Genomic DNA, 23,674 nt, shown 5'->3' with positions numbered 1-23,674 from the left:
GTGGGGGCACCGGCGGCTGGCAGTCCGGCCCGTGAGGCCACCGGCCCCCTCAGGTGGTTGTTTCCTACCCCCGCACCAGCCGAGCCCCTGCGCGCCGCGGGCAGTGCTCGTTTGGAAGCAGGGAGCAGGAGGAGGGCCCCGCCCCCCTCCCTTGCTGCCTTTGCCCGCGCTCCTGCCCCCGGCCAGCCCCCCAAGCTCCGCCGCTGGACGTCTTCAGTCCCGGATCCACGGCCCGGCCCTGCCCAGCCCGGCGGCGGCAGGCAGCGCCGGCAGGGTTAACCCTGAGGAATGCGGCGGGAGGAATGTGCATGCAGATGAGATGGATGCTAATCTCATGCTAATGAGTGGCGACCGCCCTGGGTGCAGCCGGGCTCCCCGCGCCCAGACGGCAGCTGGGCTTCACCGGCAACCCTGACCCGGGCTGCCGCGGCGCAGGCAAGGCGGCAGCCCCGGCATGGTGGACTGAGACCCGGCCGCAGAGGAGGGCTTTCCTGGGCTTCCGTGAGCGGCCCGCTGCGTGCCTCCGGGCCCGCTGCTGGCCCTCTCCCCGTCCCGCTAGCTCGGGTGGGGGCTTTTCCCGCTTCCCGTCTTTCTTCTTATCCCTATGGAGCAGCTACCCCCGCCGCCCGACCATGCCTAGGAAAGTGGGGAATGGGCAGCTCCCTTTACCCGATGGCTGGGAGGAGGCGAGGGATTACGACGGCAAAGTCTTCTACATCGACCACAACACCAAACAGACCAGCTGGATCGACCCCCGGGACAGGTGGGTGCGCGGGCTGGGAGGTGGCGAGGCCCGGGGCGGGGGGTGGGCTCGGGGCGGCGCTGCCGGGCCCCTCGCCGCTGGGGCAGCTTCGGCGCGGAGGGCCGGGCCGGGCTGGGCGGGTGCGCCGAGGGGTGCCCCTCTCGGGACGGGGGAGCGGCGGGAGAAGCCCCTTTGCAGCCAGGCACGCCGTGCTTTCCTTACCATCGGCATGGGTACAGCCTGTTTTTAAGCCCGTTGCGTGAGCAGATGTTGGGGAAGGGGCGGGGGGGGAAGCGTGTAGAGCTCTTCCCGGAGGCGACGGGGGTCGCTGGCGTTTGGGGAGTTCCCGACAGGTACCGAAGTTTGCGAGTCCCTCCCAAACCAAAGCGCTGGCTCTTCGCCATCCCTTTCCCCCGGGCGCTGCGGTGCGGGGCCGCCTCCCTCCCTCACGGCCGGCGGAGCGTCCCGGCCGCCTCTCCCTCCCGTGGCCCCCCCGCCCCGGCCCCGGAGACCGCCTGCCCCGCGGCCGGCCCGGCCCGCCCGTCCGGAGAGGTCTCGACTGCTGGCGCAGAAGGAGCTGGGGCTGCAGGAGGCCTCGCGTGCTCGCTAGGCCTCAGCAAACCCAAACCCTCTGAGCCCCCCGCCAGCCGGAGCCCGGGGTGTTTGCTGCCCTTTCCAGGTCTAAGCACCTTAAATCCGCAAAGCTCCCTTGGAAGTACTTCAGTGAGCGAGGTAACCAGCTCAGAGGCTGCTCGCCCCGGAGTCACCAGGGCAGGTCTTTCAGCTGGGGAGGGATTCTGGCTCTTTGGGTAGGCTTCACTCGTTGTTTTTAATAGCTGGATGATAGACGCCCGAGATACCTATTGTAAAACGTGTATTTTGTCCAAAGTGGTCCTGAAAAGTAATTAAACAAAACTTTGTGTGTATTATGAACTGAAATATTGCTGTTGAAAACAGTGCAGTCTAATTATCAAAAAGTTTTAAAAGTCATTATAAATTTATGGAACAAGCTGCACTGAATTATAAATGAAGGCCTTGGTTTGTATTTCTCTGGTGAAATTAGAAAAGGTAGTTGTGATGAAGCTTGCTGGCTGTAAGTTGCACAAGGAAAGTTTTGACAAGCGTCATACTCTGTGTTAGGCCTACTTCGCTGTCCTACTTGTTATAACAGCAAATTCCAGTAGTAGCAAACTTAATACTTAAATTCCTTTGTACTTCAAAGCATGTTAAATACCTTGTAAATATTAGTGAGGTGGTAAGGTATACAGGACAGTGTTATTTATTACACCTGGCCTTCTCAGGTGATTGAGTATTTATTTTTTTACCACAGACAATAAAAAAACTTCTGGTTTTACTGTCTATAGAAATAGTGGACTTGAAGTTTTGCTTTGTTTTAGACTTGTAATTTGTGTTTGCAAACCAGAATACAAGATGGTATGATTGAGGTAAAGCAAAATGTGACATTGGAGTGTACTCGTTATAATACCGCCTCATGAGTGTACTAATTTAAATTTTTTCTTGAATGTTCTGTAGTCCTGGAAGGTTCAAGAGTGTTCATATTTGATGGTAAAATTTGAGTCTTCGCTCTAATTAACAGAGTGAACAGCTAAGTGAGTAACACTTGTGTGTTTGCCATCCCGTAGGGATAGGATAAATATTGTTTCATTAATATCTTAATTACAGGTGAAAGATAAATCAAGCCCTGAGTCTTGATAATCTGTAATGAGAACTAAGGAAGTAAAGACCTTTTTCAGAAAGAGTGGTGTTTGAAATAATTGTTAACCTATGTTAGTCATGCAAAACAAACAGAAAGAGGGATTTTGCCCTAGGTGCTTGAGAGAATCCATGATTTAGTGTACATGGCTCAACTGTGAAGCTGAACTGCCTGCACAGAGAGAGACTGACAAACCCATTTAATGTGCAGCTTACAGTATTTATATATGCAATATTTGTATTTATGGTCTGTATTTATATTGGTGACCTGGTTTGGAAAAGTGAATAAGAAATGCATGAAAGTCCTGTGATGACTTTGCTCTAGATTCTATTGTATCTTCCAGGTATTTAGAGAATATATGTTTGGAAACTGTACAGGACATAATTAGAGCTGGCTGACAGAAAAATTGAAAAGTGTCATAAAGTATCATAGTGCTTTATATCAATATCATAGTGCCTTGGCTTCTAAAATCTTTTGTTGGTAAAGCAAGTGTAGAATGGATACGTTTTTATGGACGATATTCCTTCTGCTGTTGTTACACTGCATTCCCTGGATGATTACATAGAAAAGTCACACTTGATGTTTTTAAATAATTTTTATCCTCTTTGATTTAGAAGATACAAATACTGAAGACAAGTGCTGTGAGACACCAGCCATATGTCTTGTGGTTTGCCAGGTGTATTTGAGCATCATTAGGAACCTCTTTGTTACTGGTTTAAAATATTCATGTCTAGAAATAAGCTGACAGGTGAAAATGGCATATTTCAAAGCTTCTTGGAAAATTCTGTGTGAGGGTTTGTTTTTTAAATATAGTGATGTTTTTTCTCATGTGCTTTTCTAGACTGTTCTGATAGTACATGTATTTGTTACTAATTATATGGCACAGGTCTGTTAATATAATGATAGACTGGTGTACAGCTGTGGAAAAAACCTCAAATCAGCTGCAAGCTTGGGGCTCAGTTTTCAGTTTTGCCCACTTTGTTTATCTGTGTAATCCTGTTGACACAGAGAATCTCACACTTGTAAGGGCAAGAGTGACTTGGCTTGTGTTTTAGGAGTGTTGTGGAAGCTATTTGAATTGCTCTGTTCTTCAGGTGTTTTTAATGTTTTGCACTGTTGAACAGTGATTTTTCTCTCCAAACGCTTAGGGTACTGTGTTGATCTGTTTTGAAGACTGGTGGCCCAAAAGAGAGGGCGCTTCAAGATATAAAACGTGAGAAAGAGAAAGGCAAGAATGTGGGAGTTGTAGAAACATTTTCACTTGCTAAATATATAGATGTTATTTCTTTGTTTGTGACTCCTCCAAGCTACCGTAAACTGAGAACTCACTGATCTTGACAGTTCTTCTGAAACTGGTTTATTGTAAGGAAGGAAATAGCCCAGAATATCAACTGTATCCTGCTACTACTTGACAAAGTTATAAAAAGACAACTATGGACTGAAGAGGATGAGCCAGATGAAAAGGTGAGAAAGGGTTAGAGAAATTCATACTTTTTTTTGAAGTTCCCTTGAAACACTTTCAAATTCGTGGGATACTGAGTTACAGTAAGGTGTTCATGTGTTTTTTTTTCTGATAGAGGGGCTTGGGGTGGAGAAAGAAATTTGAAAAGGAAATTTTTTTGGTTTTTCCATCGTTCAACACATTTTAAGTAGGCTTCATGTTTGTTATTTTCCTTAGTGGAACCAACAGAGTAGAGCACCAAGGAGGAACGAGTGGCATAGGAGATAGGAATCTCAGTACCTTCAAATCTTCAACAGCTGGATGATGTATGGTTTTCTCACCAGGAATGCAGGGCTTTTCATATCTTGGTTTCTACACAGTAAATTGTCTGTGCTCCACTGCTGATCACCACTGACTCAAAACAGATATCTTTTTTTTTTTTTTAAATAGCTTGCCTAAAATGAGTTCCACATCACAAATTCTGAAGCTGCAAGTGATCTTTATTTAAATGTTTATCTACGCTCCTGTCAGAGTGGTAAGGAGTGAGCTATCCTTTTTTTCTGCCCCCTTTTCACTTCTTTTTCCACTGTGGAGAAAAATCTGTTTAAAATATATTTGTACATTTGAAATAGTTTGTAGTATACTTTTGCTAGAATGTTTCTAGAGTACTTGCTAACTATGTAACCAAGAAAGTGCTTGAGAAACATCCGATGTGGAGAAACTAGAGAACTTTACCAGTTAAGAGATTGTGAAAGTTTTCTTTGTGCTGATGTGGAGAGGGAATGCAGTTTCCATTGCTGCTTTCATCTTTTGGGGAGATGAAAACACTGCAATTTTTATTATGGAATTCTGTAACTTGGGCAAGATTTGTCTGAATTAGAACCTTTATTAGGTTTCAACATTGTGTGCCCTTTTCCCTTAGAAAAGAAAGGCACTTTGTTCCTTACTTTTTCACTGGAACTTGCTTTCGCCTGTTCTATGAACAGCAGAGGTTGTGAGGAGGGAAGATACTGAGGTTGAAGTTACTTGAGCAGGGGGACTTTCATCCTGTCTCTTTCCTGGGCACTGCTGTAGCTCAGAGGTATGTGGTAGAAGGCTTCCAGTCACAGTGGAGACTCGGAGAAATAGGAGGCATATAAGATACTGTGCTGGTAAAAGTTAAAGGTAGCAAATACGAGGCAAGCAGAAGAGGCTACAGCATGATGGGAGGCATCATCAGAGGCTGGAAAATACATTTGGATCAATTCTTTTTTGCATGGAAGTAAGCTGTGTTGTGATAGAAGGGTAGAATAACCTTTACTGTCTGAAGTGTCTGAGGTGAGTACAGTCCTGTGTGAAACTGGTGATTGCAGGACTTCAGCTAAAATAGGAAAAATTCTGTAATGTTAAAACTTCTGTGTAGGTGGGAGGGAACAAAATTTAGGCAAGAAATAGGAGTAGGATTCATCTGTCCTTTGAAGAATAATGATGTTAAATTGAAGTGTTAGTCATTACATTTTGAAAGGGATGGGTCTTAATTATAGGTGCAAATCTCAACATTGCTGATTTAAGGTACAACTAGAGCAATTACCTGATAAATCCTTTCTTTAGGCTGCTGCTTGCTAAGACTGAATTTAATGGCAAACCATCACTGAAAGGCTCCCTTTCTCATTCCCTTTCTATTTTCCCTTGCATCTCCCTTGTTTGCTAGTAGATGAGGAGGGAGTAGGGCTTTTATGTTTTCGGTGACGTGGAGCTGTTAAATGATAGCCTCAACATACCCTATGAAATTCTAACCTTAATAAAAAATAGTCACCTGCCTATTTTGGAAAATCAGTAGAGGATCATTTGATGACACCCCAAGGCATACAATTTGCAATAATCCTTTAGTGAGATAGGACAACAATTTTTTTCCCCAAATATTTTTTTCTGCCTTGTTTCATCCTGTAGTATCATTTGCTGGTTTTCATTCTAATTCCACATAATTTGTTCCTGTCTCCTTGCCTGCTCAGGAATGTGCATATTCCCTGTGAAACTGTCTGGTATCTCATTCTGGTTTCAGTGACAGGTTGGGAACTGCTTTTACTTAATTGATGTATATTTATTCAAAATAAAACCCGTGATGCAAGTACTGAACTTGCAATGAGAGACTAGCTGTGTCTGAACTTCTGACACCTTCATTTGTTTATCCAGTGTAAAGTAGAATTCTAATATTACAGTGCTAATATAGCTGTGATAGCATCAGACAGTGTTAAAATACATAGTGATTGTGTATGTGGGGTTTTTAACCAGTCTGTCATTTGCTTGGGGCTATGTGTTGTTGATTTTGGCATTAGTGAAAATGGCTATGGTAACTCTGAGATAACACTTTTATTCTTTATTTCTCTGGAAGTGATAGGGCTGTACTGTATCTTTCATCTCAGATCATGTGAAGTTAACAAGTCAGGAAGTGCTACAGAGTATTTGCTTATGTGTGCAAAGTATGTACCACTGGTTAAAGCCAAGGACTGTGACCTGGTATGTAAAGTGGGGCAACTGGTCTAGGCTGTGGTTTATCCAGAGCCATGTCTGTAGTACTTGCCTACTGGAGCTATTTAGATTAAAACCTATCTTGACTTACAAGATGGTATTACTGTAGTTGTCATGCACAACATAAGCCTTAATGAGAAGTTGTACATATGAAGGAAAAGAGACCTTTTCTCAAGTGAATGGAGGTGAGCTGTTTGCTAGAGATGTTGTCCTACTACAATATGGTTAAATGAAGGAATCCTTCAGAGCTATCTTACATTTTCAGAGAAGGGGAACTGGCTTTACTTTGAAGAAATGCTCTGAAAGAAGTTTTCATTTTTACAGGTAAGGGTCAATAAAGATATCAAATAGGACAAATTATTTACAACTTTAGAGATCAGTACAGATTACATTAAGAGTTCTTGTTTTCCTCCAGTTAAGTAATTTGTGCTCAACCCTTTAGTTAAAATTCTACGCTTTGGACATGTTATGAAGATTATCAGAGTAAGATAAGAGGATTTCTCGACTTCCACTTACTAGTGTTTGTAACATCTAGAGACAAGTTGAATTTTGTGAAATAGGTTTTGTTTTGTTTTTTTTTTTTTTTTACGTTTTTCTTTTTAGTCTAAAAAATGTTATAGGTATTTGAGATTTCACAATTTTTATATCACACAGGTGACTTAAAAACTAGAATAATACTCATGGAACTAACAGAAAAGATTGAAAATGGACCAGCATATAGGCACAAATAGAAACAATGTTGAGATTCCACAACTGATACGCTGGGATGTGTAAATTCTTATTACAGTGGCCTGCAAGGGAAGTGGAAAAGGCTTGTAGAGGGGTAATACAGCCCACCGAGTCATGGTTCTGTTTACCTGTCCCTCTCCTGCCACCTGACCCCAGGAGGTGATTTGCTAAAATTAAACCCCTTGTTTTTAGGGTTGTTTTCCAGCAGAATCGGCTTGTTGTGTCACTGAATGGATTCTATTGCTGGTGTGAGGCAGGAGGCAAGTCCAGAGCTGGGAGCAAAAGGGGAGAGTGGTGCTGTAGAAACCAAGATGCAGATCAATCCTAGCTGCTATGGAACTGTCATCTTAAGTGTCCATTTCTTTTGTTGTGTTTCTCCTTTGTTGTGTGTCTTTGTGTTCACCTTTGCTTTGCTGTGTACCAGTAGTACAACTGTCACAGACATCTTGGTCCTAGACATGTTTTCTGTCACCAAGAAACCTTTATGATGTTACAAACTTTTTACTGACTTTTTAAATGTTTGTTACTGTGAAGCTCTTGTTGAAGAGAAATTTTGTCATTGCACGGTTGCAGAATTAGATGCTGTGTTCCAGGAATGTGCTGCTGTTGACAGTATACTTATGAATAGGTAACTTCTACTGTGTATGAAAGTAGATCAGAAATTCTTTGACTTTGGTGCATTTTTTTTTTCTAATTATTCATAAAATGTGTTTTAGACTCCTGCAAAGTACCTCACCAGAATGATGGTGTAACTCAAGACTGAATGTTTTACTGTGTGAAGTGAACTGGAGCCATTTGTCTTCATGTATTTGAGGGGGTCATCTGTATTGACAAATTGACTTTGTCCTTCACTTGGAAGGAGCAACCAGTGGCTGAAAAGGGGAGTGATACCATAGTTATGGTTTCCCTTTTGTGTTGCTTGAGTATTTTGCAGGGTTTTGTTTTGTTTGGTGTAGGGTTGGGGTCTTTTTAAGTAGCACATTTTGAGTGTTGCTGAATACTAGTGCTCTTCCCAGGACTTTTTCTGAGCAAAACCATTAGTCAATTTCTGGCTCTTGTTTTTAAAAGGCTAATGAAAGGGCCTCTTGGGGGAGAGATTGCCCCCCCCCCTCTTCTTTAAGTGTACTTTTTAAAGGCTAATTTGCTTTTGGAATTTTTTGGTTGGTTAGGACTTCTGGGCTAGAGGCAGTCTGTCAGTGGTATGAATGTATTCTGTCAACTGAAACAATCATTTGCATCTCATAGAACAAGACCAGATGCTATCCTTTGAACTTGGATACTGTTTGTACCGGAAGAAAGGCAACTATATCTCATCAACTCTGAATACATATTGTATTCAAAGTAATTGTTTGGGTATGTAAAGACGTATTGTCTTGGGACAGCAAACTAAAATTTCTGCATGCTCTTGCTGTATGCTATACAATACTGTACATTGGGCCTGCTTTGATATGTCTGTGCTATTTTTCTCAATTCATTAAGTCAAACTTCAATCTTTATTTGAGAACAAAAAGAACCACCATACTGGGATGCCTTCCATGATATGCTGTTTGTTCCGATAATCAGGCTTTCGGTGTCTAGAAATACCAATTTTTTTTGTTTTTTTTACTTTTGGTATAGTGGAGAAGATCTAGAAGAAGCTGTATTTTAACTAAATCTTGCTAGGACACTCTCTCTGTATTAGCAACTTTCTTATGGTGTTAATGAGGGAACAGTACTTTACACACCTATTGTTTCTTTTTAAAGTACTTTTAAGTGCTAAACTGTAGTCTTGTCCAGATAAGCATATCTTATGGCCTACAGATCTGACCTGTGAAGAATTCTTACTCTGATTCAATGCCTTGCCCTTTTCTCTTAAGAGCTTATTTCCCTCATAGAGCTGGGAATGTCTGACAAAGATGCAGGTATTTTTAATTATGTGGCAGATGAACTTTTGAAGTTCTGCAGATTGAGTACAAGCATATCATGCCATATGGCAGTAAATATGCCCAATGCATGATGACTGGTCTCTGCCTTTTAGCTATGTGGCAAGTGTATGTCTTTGCAGCATCTTGTCAAGTAACAGGGTTTGACCAAAGCGCAGGTGTCCCCTGTCATATAGCTGTATGGCAGTGTATTTATTGGGATCACACTGTGGAGAAACAATTCTGGTCGCTTCTGCCTGTCATTCTCTGGGATGCTTCTGGTCATCAGAGGACAGGATGATTTGCTATGTGGTTCTCTAATGCTTCCAGAAGAGGAGGTATGGCCCACTTCAGTTGAAAAAGTGGGCATTGTAACGTTGCTCACTGTCTGTGGTGGATTGCAGAAAATTGTCAGGGAAAGACATTTATTTGTTCTTGATGAGGAAACAATGGAGTGGGTTTTTTCCTTTGTTTAACACCATCAATTGTTAAACTGTAGTCTAGTCCAGAAGTGCCTGTCTCATGGCCTGATGATCTGACCCAGAAAGAGTACTCTTATTCAAAGACTAGTTCCTTAATTCTTAATTCAGATTTCCTTGATTATGCTAAAAAGGTTTATGTAGACTTACAGTTTTCTGCCTTTTCACCGGTGTTGAGAAAAAGTCTCTCTGAAAACTCTTAATTCCTGTTAGAATAACCCTGTGCAAAACTCCAGTTAGTTAATTAAGAATTACTGTGCATCAGATAGAAATGTGATTCAGATTTACGAACTAGATTTTTAAAATGCTGTTATTTAGCAAATGATTACAGTCTCATCCTGTGATTTGATTCACGTTCATGAGCTGTTCTGACTGCGTAGGAGCTCCAGGTGCGTGCTGCTGTCCTCGTAGCTTGACCAATGCAGAGCCTGACCAGAGGGTGCTGGTTTTGGCTTCTGTTCCACAAAGATCCAGTGGAGAGCAATTGTCATGGAGAGAGGTTTGTAGTGCAGTAAGGCTGGAGTAGCTGGGAGCTGAACTAGGGAGGGAACATTTGAATGTTTTTCTTGCTTTTGGGAGGGCAGTGGGGAAAGTGGGACATGTAATGGAATCTAATGGACTTTGCTTCTGTGAATTAGTCTGTGATTACTCTTGCTTATAAAGCTGCTTGGACCTATATTTGGTCTTTGGTAGTTTTGTCTGAGGTGCGTACGATATAAAATTTCCCCGTGAGCTAAGTGACATTTCTGTCCCATAAATCATCCATCACTCAAGTGTACTTGTAATTCTCTTATCAAATGTGTGTTGTTAGTTGGGATTTGGTTTAAATTTTAAAATACTTTGGCTGTCTTGAGTTACACGATGAATACCCAGCTTGAGGTATCTTTGTATACATCATTTCTTGGTACAGCACCAAATAATGTAATTTAAATTTTTTGCTATTTTTAAAGAGATAAGGCAAGCATCCTGTGGGAAACTCAAGAGCCTTCAGAAGTTTAGGAGCTTAGTAGCTTATTTTCTTTAGGAAGTGATGGCTGTGTAGGAACATATTAACACATGACTTGCGTTCTTAATTTGTTGTTAAAGCTTAAACAGGAGTTAGGTCATGGTTCTGCCTTGAGGACTATATGGGACTTAATTATGCTTTTTGTGTTCTCTTGGGGATGTATTCCCAGGTGTACCTAAGTCCACTGTCCATCCAAATCTGACCCCCATATTCCCAAGATCTATGCAATGTGTTCTCAGTACGTATTACCAAACAGAAAAATCAAGTCCTTTTCAGCTCATTCTGTCAGTGACTCTCTTTTAACACATGCCATCTTGTACAGTGATTTGTGATAAATTTGCAAGTATGACCTTGCAAATATTATGTAGGATTGTATTTTTTCTGAGGCATTGCATTGATTTTAATCCCTTTCCTAGTAACGGACAGTTTGATCGTCTGCAGGATCTGACCTAAATGGTGTTTTGGCTTTTTGTTCCTTGAGATTTCTAGTGCAAAGACTTGCACTTACCCCCCCTTTTTAGTTTGGATGGTATTATGCAGTGGTGAACAATTCTAGTTTGGAGTGCTATGGACTTCTCCCAGAGAGATTTGCTAAATAAGCTACGGTACGAGTTTAAGGCACAAAACTATTCAGTACTAAATTCCAGAGTGAACAGTGACAAACTGCCAAAACTGGAATTGGAATGTCCATAGAGTTGGAGTGAAAGAGAGAAAACAGGATACTGCTCGGATGATGTCATCTCTGAGGGTCTGACTTGAATTTCACCCTTCTGAAGTAAATAATAGCGTTCCCTTTAATTTACTGGATTGGAATGTAGACCTGTAGAGAAGCCCCAGAAATCGAGGTATTTTCTTCAGTGTTTCCATATCTTAATGTTCCTGGACACTAGGAGTCTTGCCAAAGTTTTTTGTATTTCCCACATTCTTTTGCAGTTGCCACCTTTGTTTTGCGGAGAAGTGGCAGGCTGAGGTGGTGCTTTAGGGGGTTACAGCATGAAGAAGGATAATTTGGAACAGAAGTTAAATATTTAAAATATATTTGCTGAAGCATTGAGTAGTAAATGATTGTATGTAAGGGGATGCAATTCAAGACAGCAATCTGACAAGGAGTAAAGACCTCTTCTTGTTGTGTTGTGAGTATTGCAATGTTTGAAATGAACCGTTAACACATTTACAGTCATTCTGGTGAATAGTAGAATGCTATGGATGTGAATAATCATCTGAGACCTCTACAGGACATTCCTGAAATAGTGTTCAAATGACTAGAGAAATTATGGGATGCAGCAAAGCACACAAACACTGTAAGCCTTTTAGGCAGGCTAGTGCAGTCAGTTGTTTACTACTGCAGTAAGTAAGGCTTAATACACAGGAACTTACACAGTAAACATGATTTGTTCAAGTTTCTGAGCTTTGAGTGTTCTTTTCTGGTTTTCCTCTGTAATTTATAATCCCTAGGCTCTCTTTTTGTATCTACTCTTTGAGAGAACGACTTCAGTAAACTGAAGTTTGAGGTTTGCTAAGGAGTTGTTAATTGGTACACTGCTGTATTAGCTAAATTAATGAAGGTGAATTGCTCATAGCAAAACAAATTATTATGGTGATATGGATTAGGCTTTCTGGTTCTTGTTTATGTTCTTGTTTGCTTGTCTAGTGGTTGTTCTGCCTCACTTGCTAGCATGGCTTACAGTGTTCTAAAATGAGCCGTGGACTTCTGTGTGGCAGGTTGCTGATTTGTATTCAGAACCTGGCTGGCCCATTTGCTCAGAATACATGAAAGCCATCAAAACTTTATTTTTCTAGGCAAGATTTTGGCAAGAAAATAAGCTTTGAGGACAAATATAAAACAGTTAACGGTTTTGTCTCAAAAATCTTTAGAACCTGCTATACTTGATATTTCATGTCTTTTTTTTGTCAGTCAGGTTTTGCAGAAAAGTTGTATAACTTTCTGGTCATAGTTGTGGTGCCTAATGTGGCTAGTATTTAAAAAAAAAAAAGAAAAAACAAAGAAGTGTCCCCTTAATCAACACTTCATTTTTTATTTTATTTTAGTTTTGGCAGGTGTACTAGTTACCTAAAGCCTCATTTTGCTCTAGTTATCAATCCTACAAGCAAAAGTATAGCAATTAAATTTCTTTCCCACTTTGAACACCAACTCTGCTCTATGTGGTATCAGAACAGGTCTCTAACACCCAGGTGTTAGCATGTACTTCTAGTAACTTGAACTTTAGAATTTGATGGGGAAAATGTGTATTACATCTAGTGATTGGTTTATTAAAGATACCTGCATGTGGGCTATGTTACTTGCAGTGTAATGTTAAAGTTACTACTACTAAATGTACTAGAAGCATCTAGTTATGTTTTTTGTCTGTTCCTTCAAATGTGACTTTGGAAGGGATGGCATTTTAAAGTTTGTTCCAGAAGGCACTTTCAGAGATGGATGATTGAAAACAACTCTCCTCAATGGCACCTTGCTGTACTTCATAGATCATAACAGCTTTTATTCACCACTGTGATTGTTTTTTAAATTACTACCTGTGGATGAATACTTGAAAGAATTGACCTGCTGGCTGCATATTTTGTTTGATTGGGGGCTATCTTGAAGTTGCCTTTAAATTACATGGGGTTCTTGATGATCCTAGCATTTTCTAATCTTCTTTGTACTGCATAGTTTGTTCTCTTAGATTCTTGAAATTTTAGGAAGAACAGTAATTCGATCTTTAATTTTTTTCTTTTTAAAAGAAGTGTGTCATTTCAAGCTAAGATGTACAGAGATGCTTCTTTTAAAAATTCTAAAGATGCTGTTTATTTTGCATTATTCTTCCACTGGAAGCTGTAAATTATGTAATGAATAATTATTGTACTAATAGTTGCTGACGGACTGGAAACTGTTTAATTTATAAGAGATGCATTTGTCATAGGGAAAGCTCTGAGTGACATCCATAACAGTGGTGTACAAAAGCAATACTGCTTTAATAATTGATTGAAAATATCAGTATGGCAGTAGTGTGCTGCGTGTTTTTCCACAGGTGGACATTTCATTGGACTGTCGCTAACAAGACAGGCAGAAGAGAAGAGAGAAAATGAATGTCATAAGACAAAGTGACAGCTGAAGTTGGTTGAAATATTCTGAATAAACAGCTTTTTTCAGAAGTTGCAGTGTTGATAAGCCTGTATAAAATGTTCCAATATTCTATTTTGATGAAAAATTTTTGTCAGAGGCCCTTTTGGGAGTGTGAAAGACTGGGAAGATTTTATTGCTTGTTAGTCAGGATACTGTCTGGAATGTGAAAGAATCTGATTCCAGTCCCTTTCCTGTCTCAGAATGACTTGGTGCTATTGAAAATCCATCTTCCTGAATGAATGAGATGAAGAGGTACCTGAACATCCCAGGCCTGTTTGCTTACCTGCTGTAACCCAAGGCAACAGGAAAATAGAGGTTTCAGTTTTGAAAATGAAACATTTTGAAAATTTTCTGGGGGAAAAAACAGGAAAATAAAAAGAAACAAAGCTGTAGAAATTCCTGTGAAATGTAACTGTTGTCCTCTAGATAGCATTGAGAGGCGTGCCTAGCGCTAGAAATATTTAACCAATCAAAGACTATCTGTAATCTTCATAAATTCCTCTCAGATTTTTATCAACAGCGGTTCCCAGCTTCAGTTGCCATGTCCTGTGTGCCCTCTGTTCCTAGCATTTGATCTTTTTTCATTCAGAGAATAGCTCAAGTGAATAATCAGAAGATAGGAGTGTGATGGAAAGAGTGGGTCTTAGCCTGTTCAAATACATCATTCCATCTGTATGAGTAGTGTGGAATAAATAAAAGGTGGGTAAGAGTGATGGCAGCAGGATAATGCAACATTTCTCAATGCCCTGAAGTCCGCAGTACATTTTAGCTTGTTGGCAGCTGAACAACACAACTAGGATTATTAGCGACTGGCAGGAGGAGCGTGATTTGCTCTGTACAGTTTGTGTTAGTTCTGCTTTTTGGGCCGCAAAGACACGCTTAGCCTTCTGCAGATCCCCAAAAACTGAGTTCAGAAGGCCCTAGCTGTGTTTTGGGCTGCCTTTGCCCTTGGAAATTGCTTCACCCCTTCTGCTTTCTTTTTCTGAGGCATATAGCAGCTGCAGGAAGCAAAACAGAAGGGAACAAAGACATGAAGATCAGGGTTGGAGTGTTTCAGTCCTTGCATTCTGTTAGTAGGGACTTTGCAGGCTACAGACATCCCCCATACCTCAGCTGAGAGATTTCTCTGACCCTTTTCTACCTTTATTGTGCACCCAGTGTCTGCAAATCATGCTCTGCAAGCTATACTCTGTCCCATTTTGCTCTACTGATAGTCTTTCTGCCTGATGTGAGTATCACAGGAGCATCACGTCACATGGATCATTTTGCCTGTGTCCCTACTGTCTGAAGCAGTTACCTGTACTCACAGTTACAACCTGTTCACAAGCACTTGGGCCAATCATAAAGGACTTTGGTTATAGCCTAAGCATAGCGAGTGTCAGTACAGCAGAGGTCCTTTGGACATCAATTAAGCTTCCTAGTCAGGTTTGTGAAAGGAAGAGATTTTGTCTTCCCAAAGCCCAGTGAAAGGATCAAAAAATGCTCTAGCCTGCTTTTTCAGCTGGCACAGTGGATTGCCATGCTCCATCAACCAGACTAATGCTTTGGCTGCCAGTGAGGGTCACCAAGCACTGCTGCTTCCTTGTGTATCTCCCAGCAGCTGGCTTTAGAGGGACAATGGGAAGAAGAATCCAGGCATGGAAAAACAAGAAGACAACACTGTTAGTTACTTTGCAAACTCTATCTGTCTCTGTTGCACAAGGCCATGCATTTCTTCTGCAGGCTCCAGTCAAATGAAGTCAGATGTCATTATTAAATACTAAATGTGACAGTGTTTGTTTTTTAGGGTTTTTGGTGGTTATGGATTCTACGATTCCAAACAAAATATGTCTGCTGTTATGATTAGATTCTTGAAAGCAGAAATCACTTCTAGAGAGAATGTCTTGTATGTGTTGATGCAAAGTGCTAATCATGGTTGAAATACTACTGTCATGTTAAGAAATGAGCAGTACTGTTGCTCCACTGGTACCCAGAGACTGCTCTGGTACCATTTGGTGGATGTCTCTGTTCTTTAAAGTGATACTGCTATTTATGTAAGTTTATGTAAACCAAACCAGAGACCTTGTTACAATCTGTTAATTGTAAATACAAGTAATAGAAATATAATGACTCTAACACAGAGAAAGTAGTAAGGTGAAGGAGAGAAAATGTGATGGGCAAAATGAAATGCTTTTTGTATCTTTGGCATGAAGCAGTGAAGTCAGCAAAAAAAGAACTTGGACCCTTTCACCTGGACTTCCAATAAAGAGCAGAGTTTTCCCACTACTTGTTCAGTGTAAAAACTGATGAAACAGGAGTTGGGTTGGGAGAGGATAAAATATATACTGTATACTGAAAAAGTCAGGGAACAGCTATGCAGATCACCTTTAGGAAGGAATGCAAGTGCTTTATTTTATTGCAAAACAGTCCCTTTTTCCTCACTGTTTTTGCCTATAAAAGTTTAGTTCTTCATAGCATGGCATAAAAAGAGATGCTTGGTATACTGACAATGGAAAGCATGGAATGGTCAGCCCACAAGTGCATTAAAAATGTTTAGAACTAAACGTAAAAGAATGGATTTTTCATTAAACAAGCACGCAGCACTGATGATTCCTCTTTAACTTCTACCATTTCAAAGACTTGACAGAAGATCAAATCTCCCTTTTTATGGCTGATTTAAATCAATCATTGTTCTGTCCGGCAAAATTCCAAGCCCACATTTGAAAGCTCTTTTGAGAATTATCCTTCCCCCACCCTAGGTTATATCTGCCAGATCAGGAAATTCCAGCTTCTTCTCTTAAACTTGCTATGGAATCCCTAGAGTCTAAAATGCAGAAAACAGATTTTTGCTGGACTGTGAATAATCACGATCCTCTCTTTCTTCCGTAACCTTTTCACATACTTTCTAAAATAGAACTTTATCCATGCTGAGTGCCTGCAGATAAGCTAAAAAAGAATTGCATGGACTGTCATGAGCTTCGAAATCTGTCCTCTTGTTAGGTCAGACTCCATGCTCATACACATTCTGACTGAATGTGAATTTTCCTTGTATTTATTTTCATTGGTTTACTTAATATACGGTAAAGCATTGAAATGCATGCAGGCACCTAATGGCATTTTCAATAGATTAGAAGTTTGACTCATGTTTAATTACAGTCCGCCTACTTTTAAGCTTTCCAGTACTTCTGGAAATTGTTTTAGGTGACTGTTTATAGGAGGAGAGTCAGAAGTCTAGCCTCCAAGTAGATACATTTTGTTTTAAAAGCTTGAATGATATATGAAGTAATTTCCCAAGGAACCTAAGAATATCGTGTAGAATTGGAGGAAAAATTAGTATCTCAAAGTATTAATATTTATATTAAAGATTTTTCACAAAAGCAACTGATGTAGATTGATTTGAGAGATAGTAAGAGACTTCCATTGAGAAGTTTAAAGAGACTACGTAAGTAATTGGATAGTAGAGATTTGTATCTGAACTGTCTCTTAAGAGCAATCTTCTCTATTCAGTTTAGAAGAATAATAAATTGCAAATGAAGATGTAGCGCTTATCTTGGCAAGGAGTGGCTGCATATTTCCACTGTGTGAACTAATGCTGAGGTTTTTTCATTACTCAGATTGTATAAAAACTTTATATCTAACAAAATACTTAGTGATTTTTATGAAGTAATCGTTTAAAAATACTGTGTCTCAGAAATTCCAGAAGTCTGTGAAATTGCAGCTTTCTAGTCAGCTGAATTTATTGAAACATTGCTTATATGGCAGCTTGCCTCTTCCAGTACAAAAGATATATGCAGTGTGGGAGATTACTGTTTAATCAATTGTTTATGCTTAGGTGTTGTTTTTCTGTGAAAGTGCCTCTGCTCGGTGTTTGAGACAGTATTGTAGTTTTCAGTGTCATTAGCAATTGGTTTTAAACTCTCTCCTTACTAAAGCCTCATTAAGGAACTAGTTTTGGCTAAAAAAAATGTCAAAATGGCCAAAGTAAAGCCTCTCACAGAAGGACAAAATACTTTTTAGATTTTATTTTGGCAAACGTGACAAAAGTCAGGTAACTAAAAGTATTAATCGCATACAAAGTTTGCTTCCATCCTTGTTGAAGGCAGTGGCAAGGCTGCCTTTGGCTTTGGTGTAGGAAGCGGCTGCACATGGAAAGTTTCCTTGGCTTGTTCTGTGAAGTTGTGTATCCCTTGCAGGATCAGGCACTTTACTGATTTACATTGTTTTACTTTGAAATTCAAGTAGCTAGTAGATCAAGGTATTGCAATAAACAGAAATTTTCCTAATTGCCCAATCATTTCCATTTCATAATACAACAGGAATTAAATGCTCTTCTCTGTAATTTCTTCCCTTTTCTCAGAAATAGGGCTTTGCAACCAGTTAATATTCATTGTTAGTCAAAAAAACCCTCAACCTACAAAAACCAGTCTCTTAACTTTCACCACATAAAAGCTGCACAGGGTCGTTAAGCGCCTCTCCAATTTTGCACGCTTAGTCTTATCTGTCTGTTTTAATAGCTTAACTGTAAGGAGGAGTAGTAGTAATTGTGTATTACAGTACTGCCTACGATCTCCATCAAGAACCAGGGTTTCAGTGTCTGTTAAGAACTCTCTTGTTTCATGGCTAGTTCATACCAATCTGAATTGGGACTGCAAGTGGTTCCACTGTTCCACTCTCTCTCATGCATTGGCATTTGTACCAGTAGTGAACTGGTTAGGCAGCTGAACTGGTTTAAAAAAAAATTCAATCTCTCCTACTAGTTTATTTCTTTGCACTGACTTACTAAGTCAGGTGAGTGCCAGCACAGATAAAAGAGAGGGGGCACGGACGTGTAGCATGGAGGAGGAGCAGAGTTGTGATAGTGAGGTTAGATCCACTTAAATTGTTATGGAACCTCGGTATTTGGTGTGATATAGGCAAATAACAAAGATTATTTTTCTGTAGTCAAGATATACAGTGATGGAGTTCTAAGCTCTAAGAAACAAAGAAGGCAAGGCAGGAGTGAGTACATCTGTATGTGCACATGTGGTTTCAAAGTGTGGCAATAGCAAAGATTTAAAAATTATATACAAAAAGCATGGTCAGTTATGAGATCAGAGTTACTCAGGTACAACTTCTTAAGTTAGCTTGTCCCACTGCATGCCTGTCCTCATGGTGAAAATTTTTTTTCTTTATATCCAGTCTGAGCTTGTTGTTTCAACTTATGCCTGTTTTCTCTCATCCTTCCACTATGCCCACCCCTGCAAAGAGCCTGACACAGTCATCTTGAAAATTTCCTTGTAGGTAAGGGCAGGCTGCTGTTGCATCCCCCTGAAACTGCCTTTCCTCCAGGCTGAACAAACCCCAGACCCTCAGCCTCGCCTCACTGGGCAAGTGCTCCAGCTCCTAATCATCCTGGTGGCCTTCCCCAGACTTGCTCCAGTTTGTTTTTCTTGCCAGAACTGGATGCAGTATTTGAGTTACGGTCTAATGAGTGCAGAGCAGAGCAAGTAATCACTTTCCTTAATCCTACTGGCCACACTCTTGCTAATACAGGAGGCTGTTTGCCTTCTCAGCCAGGGCACTGGGTCACTGCCAGCTCACTGCTGACCAGGACCCCAGAGCTGCTCCACAGCTGATCAGTCCCAGCCTGTATCGCTCTAAGGGGCATTTCCTTCCTGGATGCAGGACTTTGCATTTGTTGTTGCTGAATCTCTGAAGGTTTCTGTTGGCCCATTCCTGTAGCTTAAGTCTTTCTGAATGGTGGTCACGTCCTTGACAGTGTTGATTTTGTGTGTGTGTGTCCCGTTTGGTGACATCTGCAAGTCTGATGAGAGAACACTCTAATGCCTCCTCCAAATCATTGATTATAGATGTTAAACAGGACAGGTCCCTCTAATAATCCATTTCTTATTGGCTTCCAGGTAGAATACAACCCGTTGACCACTAGCCCAAAAGAAGGCAAGCCTGGACTGCAGCCTGGTGTTACAATGCTAGGACAGACGAAGAGAATTGGTACCATGTTTTTAGTCAAAAGTGGAAACTAGCTATTACTTCTTTCTTTCAAGTCAAGATGGAACCTGTTGCTGTGACATTTATGGGAGCTGTGCTGCTGAAGTACAGTTTCGACCTCAACAAAATGCTGTGGGAGCGAGGTCTAGATATGACTGTGTGTTGGCAGAACTGTTTTCAGCCTGCTCTTCTGTATTTTCTGCATGTACCTCCTTGTAGTGTGAGAAATAGAGAATAAGTGCTGCCTGTTCCTTTCCTTGTATATAGTATTTCCACTCTGCAAGCAACTTCCAAGATGAATAATCTTAATCTCTTCAGTTACATACACATTCTATATCCTGATCACCATTTCCCCCTTTTCTCTGTATCTTGGTCTGTGGTTTTACTTTCTAGATGTTGTGGCGCAGAAGTACAGGGCTACCAGAGCTGAATGCAGTATTAAAATGTAAACACACAGTAGCTTTATAGAAATTATATGGTGATGTTTTCTGTTTTGTTTTATATTTATTTCCTTATAACTTATAAATAAGCTGTTTTGGCATTTTGGCTTCTGCTAAATGTTGAGCTGATTCAAAGAGCCACCCACAAGGAGTTGAATGACTTCTTCAGTGGTGTTGGCAAAAATACTTAATGTCTCTTGCTCCAATTAAAAGTGATTCAGTTGTACAAAATATCTTCAGATTTTTGTGCATAACCTCATTCCTTTTTTTAATTTTGAGTTTCTAAGGTGTTAGCTTAGGCAATTAAATTTGAAAACGTGCAAAATAACATCGTTCTGGTGTTCTCATCTTTCCCTTTCTCACATATCTTTCACCTTGAAAGACAGGACTGGCAAAACATTGCTGTTACCTACTCATAGGAGTATTGTGAATATTGTTTTGATGTTTGTACGCTTATTTGAAGAAATTATGATAATTCACTCTGTGCTATTAGCAACCACAGCCAGGGACTAGGTTTTAATATATACTATGTTCTCTGAAAGTAATTCTTTAACCTGGATTGGAATAATCTTTTTAAACCAGTGATTCAAACTGCTAATAAACATGAAGGGAGTGCACTTCCACATGTGGGAAAGGTAGACAGCTCTATTACAGTCTGATAAGTAAAGCATTTGCTCATCTGGCAGCTCCAGGTTCACTTTTACAGTATCTCACCGAATTCCTCGGCAATCTTTGCATATTACTGCCTTAGAAGTATTTCCCCTGCTCTGAACAACTGTTTGTGCCAAATGTACTTGGTAAAGAGGGTGTGTGATAAGCAATTGTATGCAGGGGGTAGAGGCTTATAAGGGTTCAGTGCTTCCCTTCTCCCTCCCCCCTTTTAAACTTCACCCTTCTAGGAACCAAAAAGCATATCTGGCCTGAAAGATGTTTAGTCAGTTTGACATGAGAGGCAAAAGGTGGTTCTTTCTTTTAAACAGAAGACCGTGCTGCAATAAACTGTGTAGGTGCTGTAGTCCTGCTAGTGATTACGAGAAAATTTGCTGTATTTATTACAGGTTTTGGTGTGGTTTTTATTAAGGCAGTGTCTGGGAGTGGGTGTGTGGGAAGGAAGTCACAGCAGAACACTTAGACGTTTCCTGTTGGATAATTGTTTCATATTTCCCATTCCTCAGACCTTAACTGCCACTGGGAATAACTTTAATCTAAAACTTGAATTAAATTAATATTGTGAATAAAGAAATGTAAAAACAGTAGAGGTGCTGAAGGAACTCTGCATTGATTTTGTTTAATACTATTTTGGGAGTGTCTTGGAATATACAAAGAAAGGCAGTTTAATTTTAATAAAAGCATTGTGAGCTACAGTTCTACATATTAAAATAATTGGTGGGAGGGTTTAAATGTTTAATGTATCTGAAACCTTATAATTGTAATTTTACAATACTGTAATTTTACAGTACCCCGACACTCCAGCATCTTGCACTTGTAAGTTCAATGTTAGATGTGTATGAAGCATATGTATTTGCTACAGCCCTTACTCGTTACTTCAGTTTTGTGCAGTTTTACTAATATATGTCAGGCTGTAGCTTCCATCACTCTGCTCTCAGGAATGTAAAGATTTTTCTAGAGGCTGTCTTCTAGGAACCATAGCTGGAATCATTTGAGAGAGCTTTCTGAACCATTTGCACCAAGGGTTGGCAGACTCTTCTATGGTTTCTTATTAATATTAAAATATAAATATATTCCTCCTTCGTTTTTTTTTTTAATACTATGCTGCTTGCAGTTGTAGAAAATCAGTGGTGTGTTTGTTCCTTTTCCGTGTAAAAAATTGTTAATACATTTTAAAGATTTCTCCTACTCGTGTAGTGTCTGGAAATAGAGTTTACCAGTGCCCAGAGGCTGGCCAAGTGGTGGTGTACCATCTGAACTCTGATCTAGTTCAGTCTTGTTACAGGAGCTGCAGTGTACTGGAAAAGACATAATGATTTAATGAAGTATGCATTAAAAATTGTTACAAAAGAAGTGTGATTGGATGAGAAGCTAGAAATTGGGACATGAAGAGCTCAGTATTGAGAATAACGGTTAGAGTGGGGTGCTGTCTCGCCTTGGGCACAGTTTGTAGGTCTGTAACTGAATTGCAGTGACCTTGGACAGTTAACTCAAGTTCGCTCTTCCCTGCTTCTGGAATGATTGGTGTACTTGGCTGGAGTGCTTCACGGTGCTGAAGTTGAATGTTTGTGAGGTTATTTCAGATGTTCAGATGGATGGTACTTTTCAAAAGTACTTGTCACAGATTTAAGTTTCCTGCTACTGAAATTAGTAACACACACACTGACTCCAGTCAGAGCAGAGTTAGGCGAGGAGAGTCTTTAAATATCCTCTCTATAAATCCAAAGGTTCCTTGCAACGCAGGGGTTGGTTGCAGGAGGAGTGAAGGGGAGTTCACAGAACAAAATTTTCAAAATCACTTTCTGTAGCTGATGAGGTGAGTAGTGGGGTGATTTGGACTAACGTGTGTATGAAATTACAGAAAGGAGGAAAGGAAAAGGTTAGGGATGGGGAAGATCTTTTAATGCTGACATTAACTGTCATGATTGTTTTCTGGTTTTGAGAGTGTTCTTTCTTTGAAATGTGTTTCTCTTTCCCAGATTTAATTTTTACCCTGCAGAAATGCCCTATATTTAACCCTTTAGTAGTTAACTACTGCCACAAAGCCTGCTTTTGATACTTAGTGCCTAACAGATAGCCAAGCTGACAAATCATCCCAAATAACAGAATAAATGTTTTAATCCTTTATTATAAGTGTATCTGCTTTGATTTATTCTAATATAGTAGTCCAACCTATGAACATTTTCCTCCCATTGTTTTTTGTATCATGCTTCAGTTAAATGGTAACCTTTGGGCACAGATGTTGCTCCTGTTTGTATATGGAAATTATTGCAGAATTTGTGCCTTTTTTGAATTTCACAAGCCAGTGCTTGACTGGGTTTGGCTTTTTTGCTTGTTTGTTTGGGTTTTTTATGTTTTTTGTTTTTTTTTTTTTTACTTGTGGATTTCTAAAGGTACATTTTCCTACTGTAGAGGAATAGTTTGATAATAAATGTATGAAATGAGAAGCAGAGCGGCACAAGACAGGTTAAGGGAATGTTTCCAAGTCAGGTTTGCAGGTAGAGATTGTAGGATTGAGAACACTTAGAATTACTGGAAAAATATCATGGTGTTTATGGACTTAGATTAAAACTAATAGCCAAGTTTCTTAACAGTGTTCTCAGTTGATGACAACACGATTTCCCTGTATCAACAGTGTACAGTCATGTATATACAAATAACCTAAAGCAACACTGCACATAATAGCCTTTTCATAATGTCACTGCATTTGAGCTTTCCGGGGGAAAGCTCAAAGGTCGTATCGTTGGGTTATGGCTGTGGAATTATCCCTGTGCTAGGGCATGGTTATCAGACATTCCTCACATTCCAGGTGTCTAATATTATAGTGCTTACATGCCAGCACAGGACCAACTGCTGTGTCAAAGAAAAAAGTAGGAGAAAACATTCGTGGCATTACCCATTTCCACTCCTCTCTCCCCCTTCCCCCCTAACCTTTCAAAATGCCATCTTTGCATTGA

The 23,674-nt window shown here is 40.3% G+C and overlaps 1 protein-coding gene across 1 annotated transcript in view; it reads left to right on the top strand.

The window, feature by feature from the left end:
* The first annotated feature begins 302 nt into the window (after positions 1-302).
* WWC2 (WW and C2 domain containing 2) overlaps positions 303-23,674 on the top strand; it is a 110,632-nt gene continuing 87,260 nt past the window's right edge. The window contains exon 1 of the mRNA XM_068402757.1: positions 303-763. Within this exon, the coding sequence (XP_068258858.1) occupies positions 633-763 (131 nt within the window). The 5' untranslated portion in view covers positions 303-632. The remainder of the gene's footprint in view (positions 764-23,674) is intronic.

Source organism: Nyctibius grandis, chromosome 6 (assembly GCF_013368605.1).
Source record: "Nyctibius grandis isolate bNycGra1 chromosome 6, bNycGra1.pri, whole genome shotgun sequence".
Classification (NCBI taxonomy): domain Eukaryota; kingdom Metazoa; phylum Chordata; class Aves; order Nyctibiiformes; family Nyctibiidae; genus Nyctibius; species Nyctibius grandis.
The sequence above is the reverse complement of the archived record's forward strand: the minus strand, read 5'-3'. Positions and strand labels throughout refer to the sequence as shown.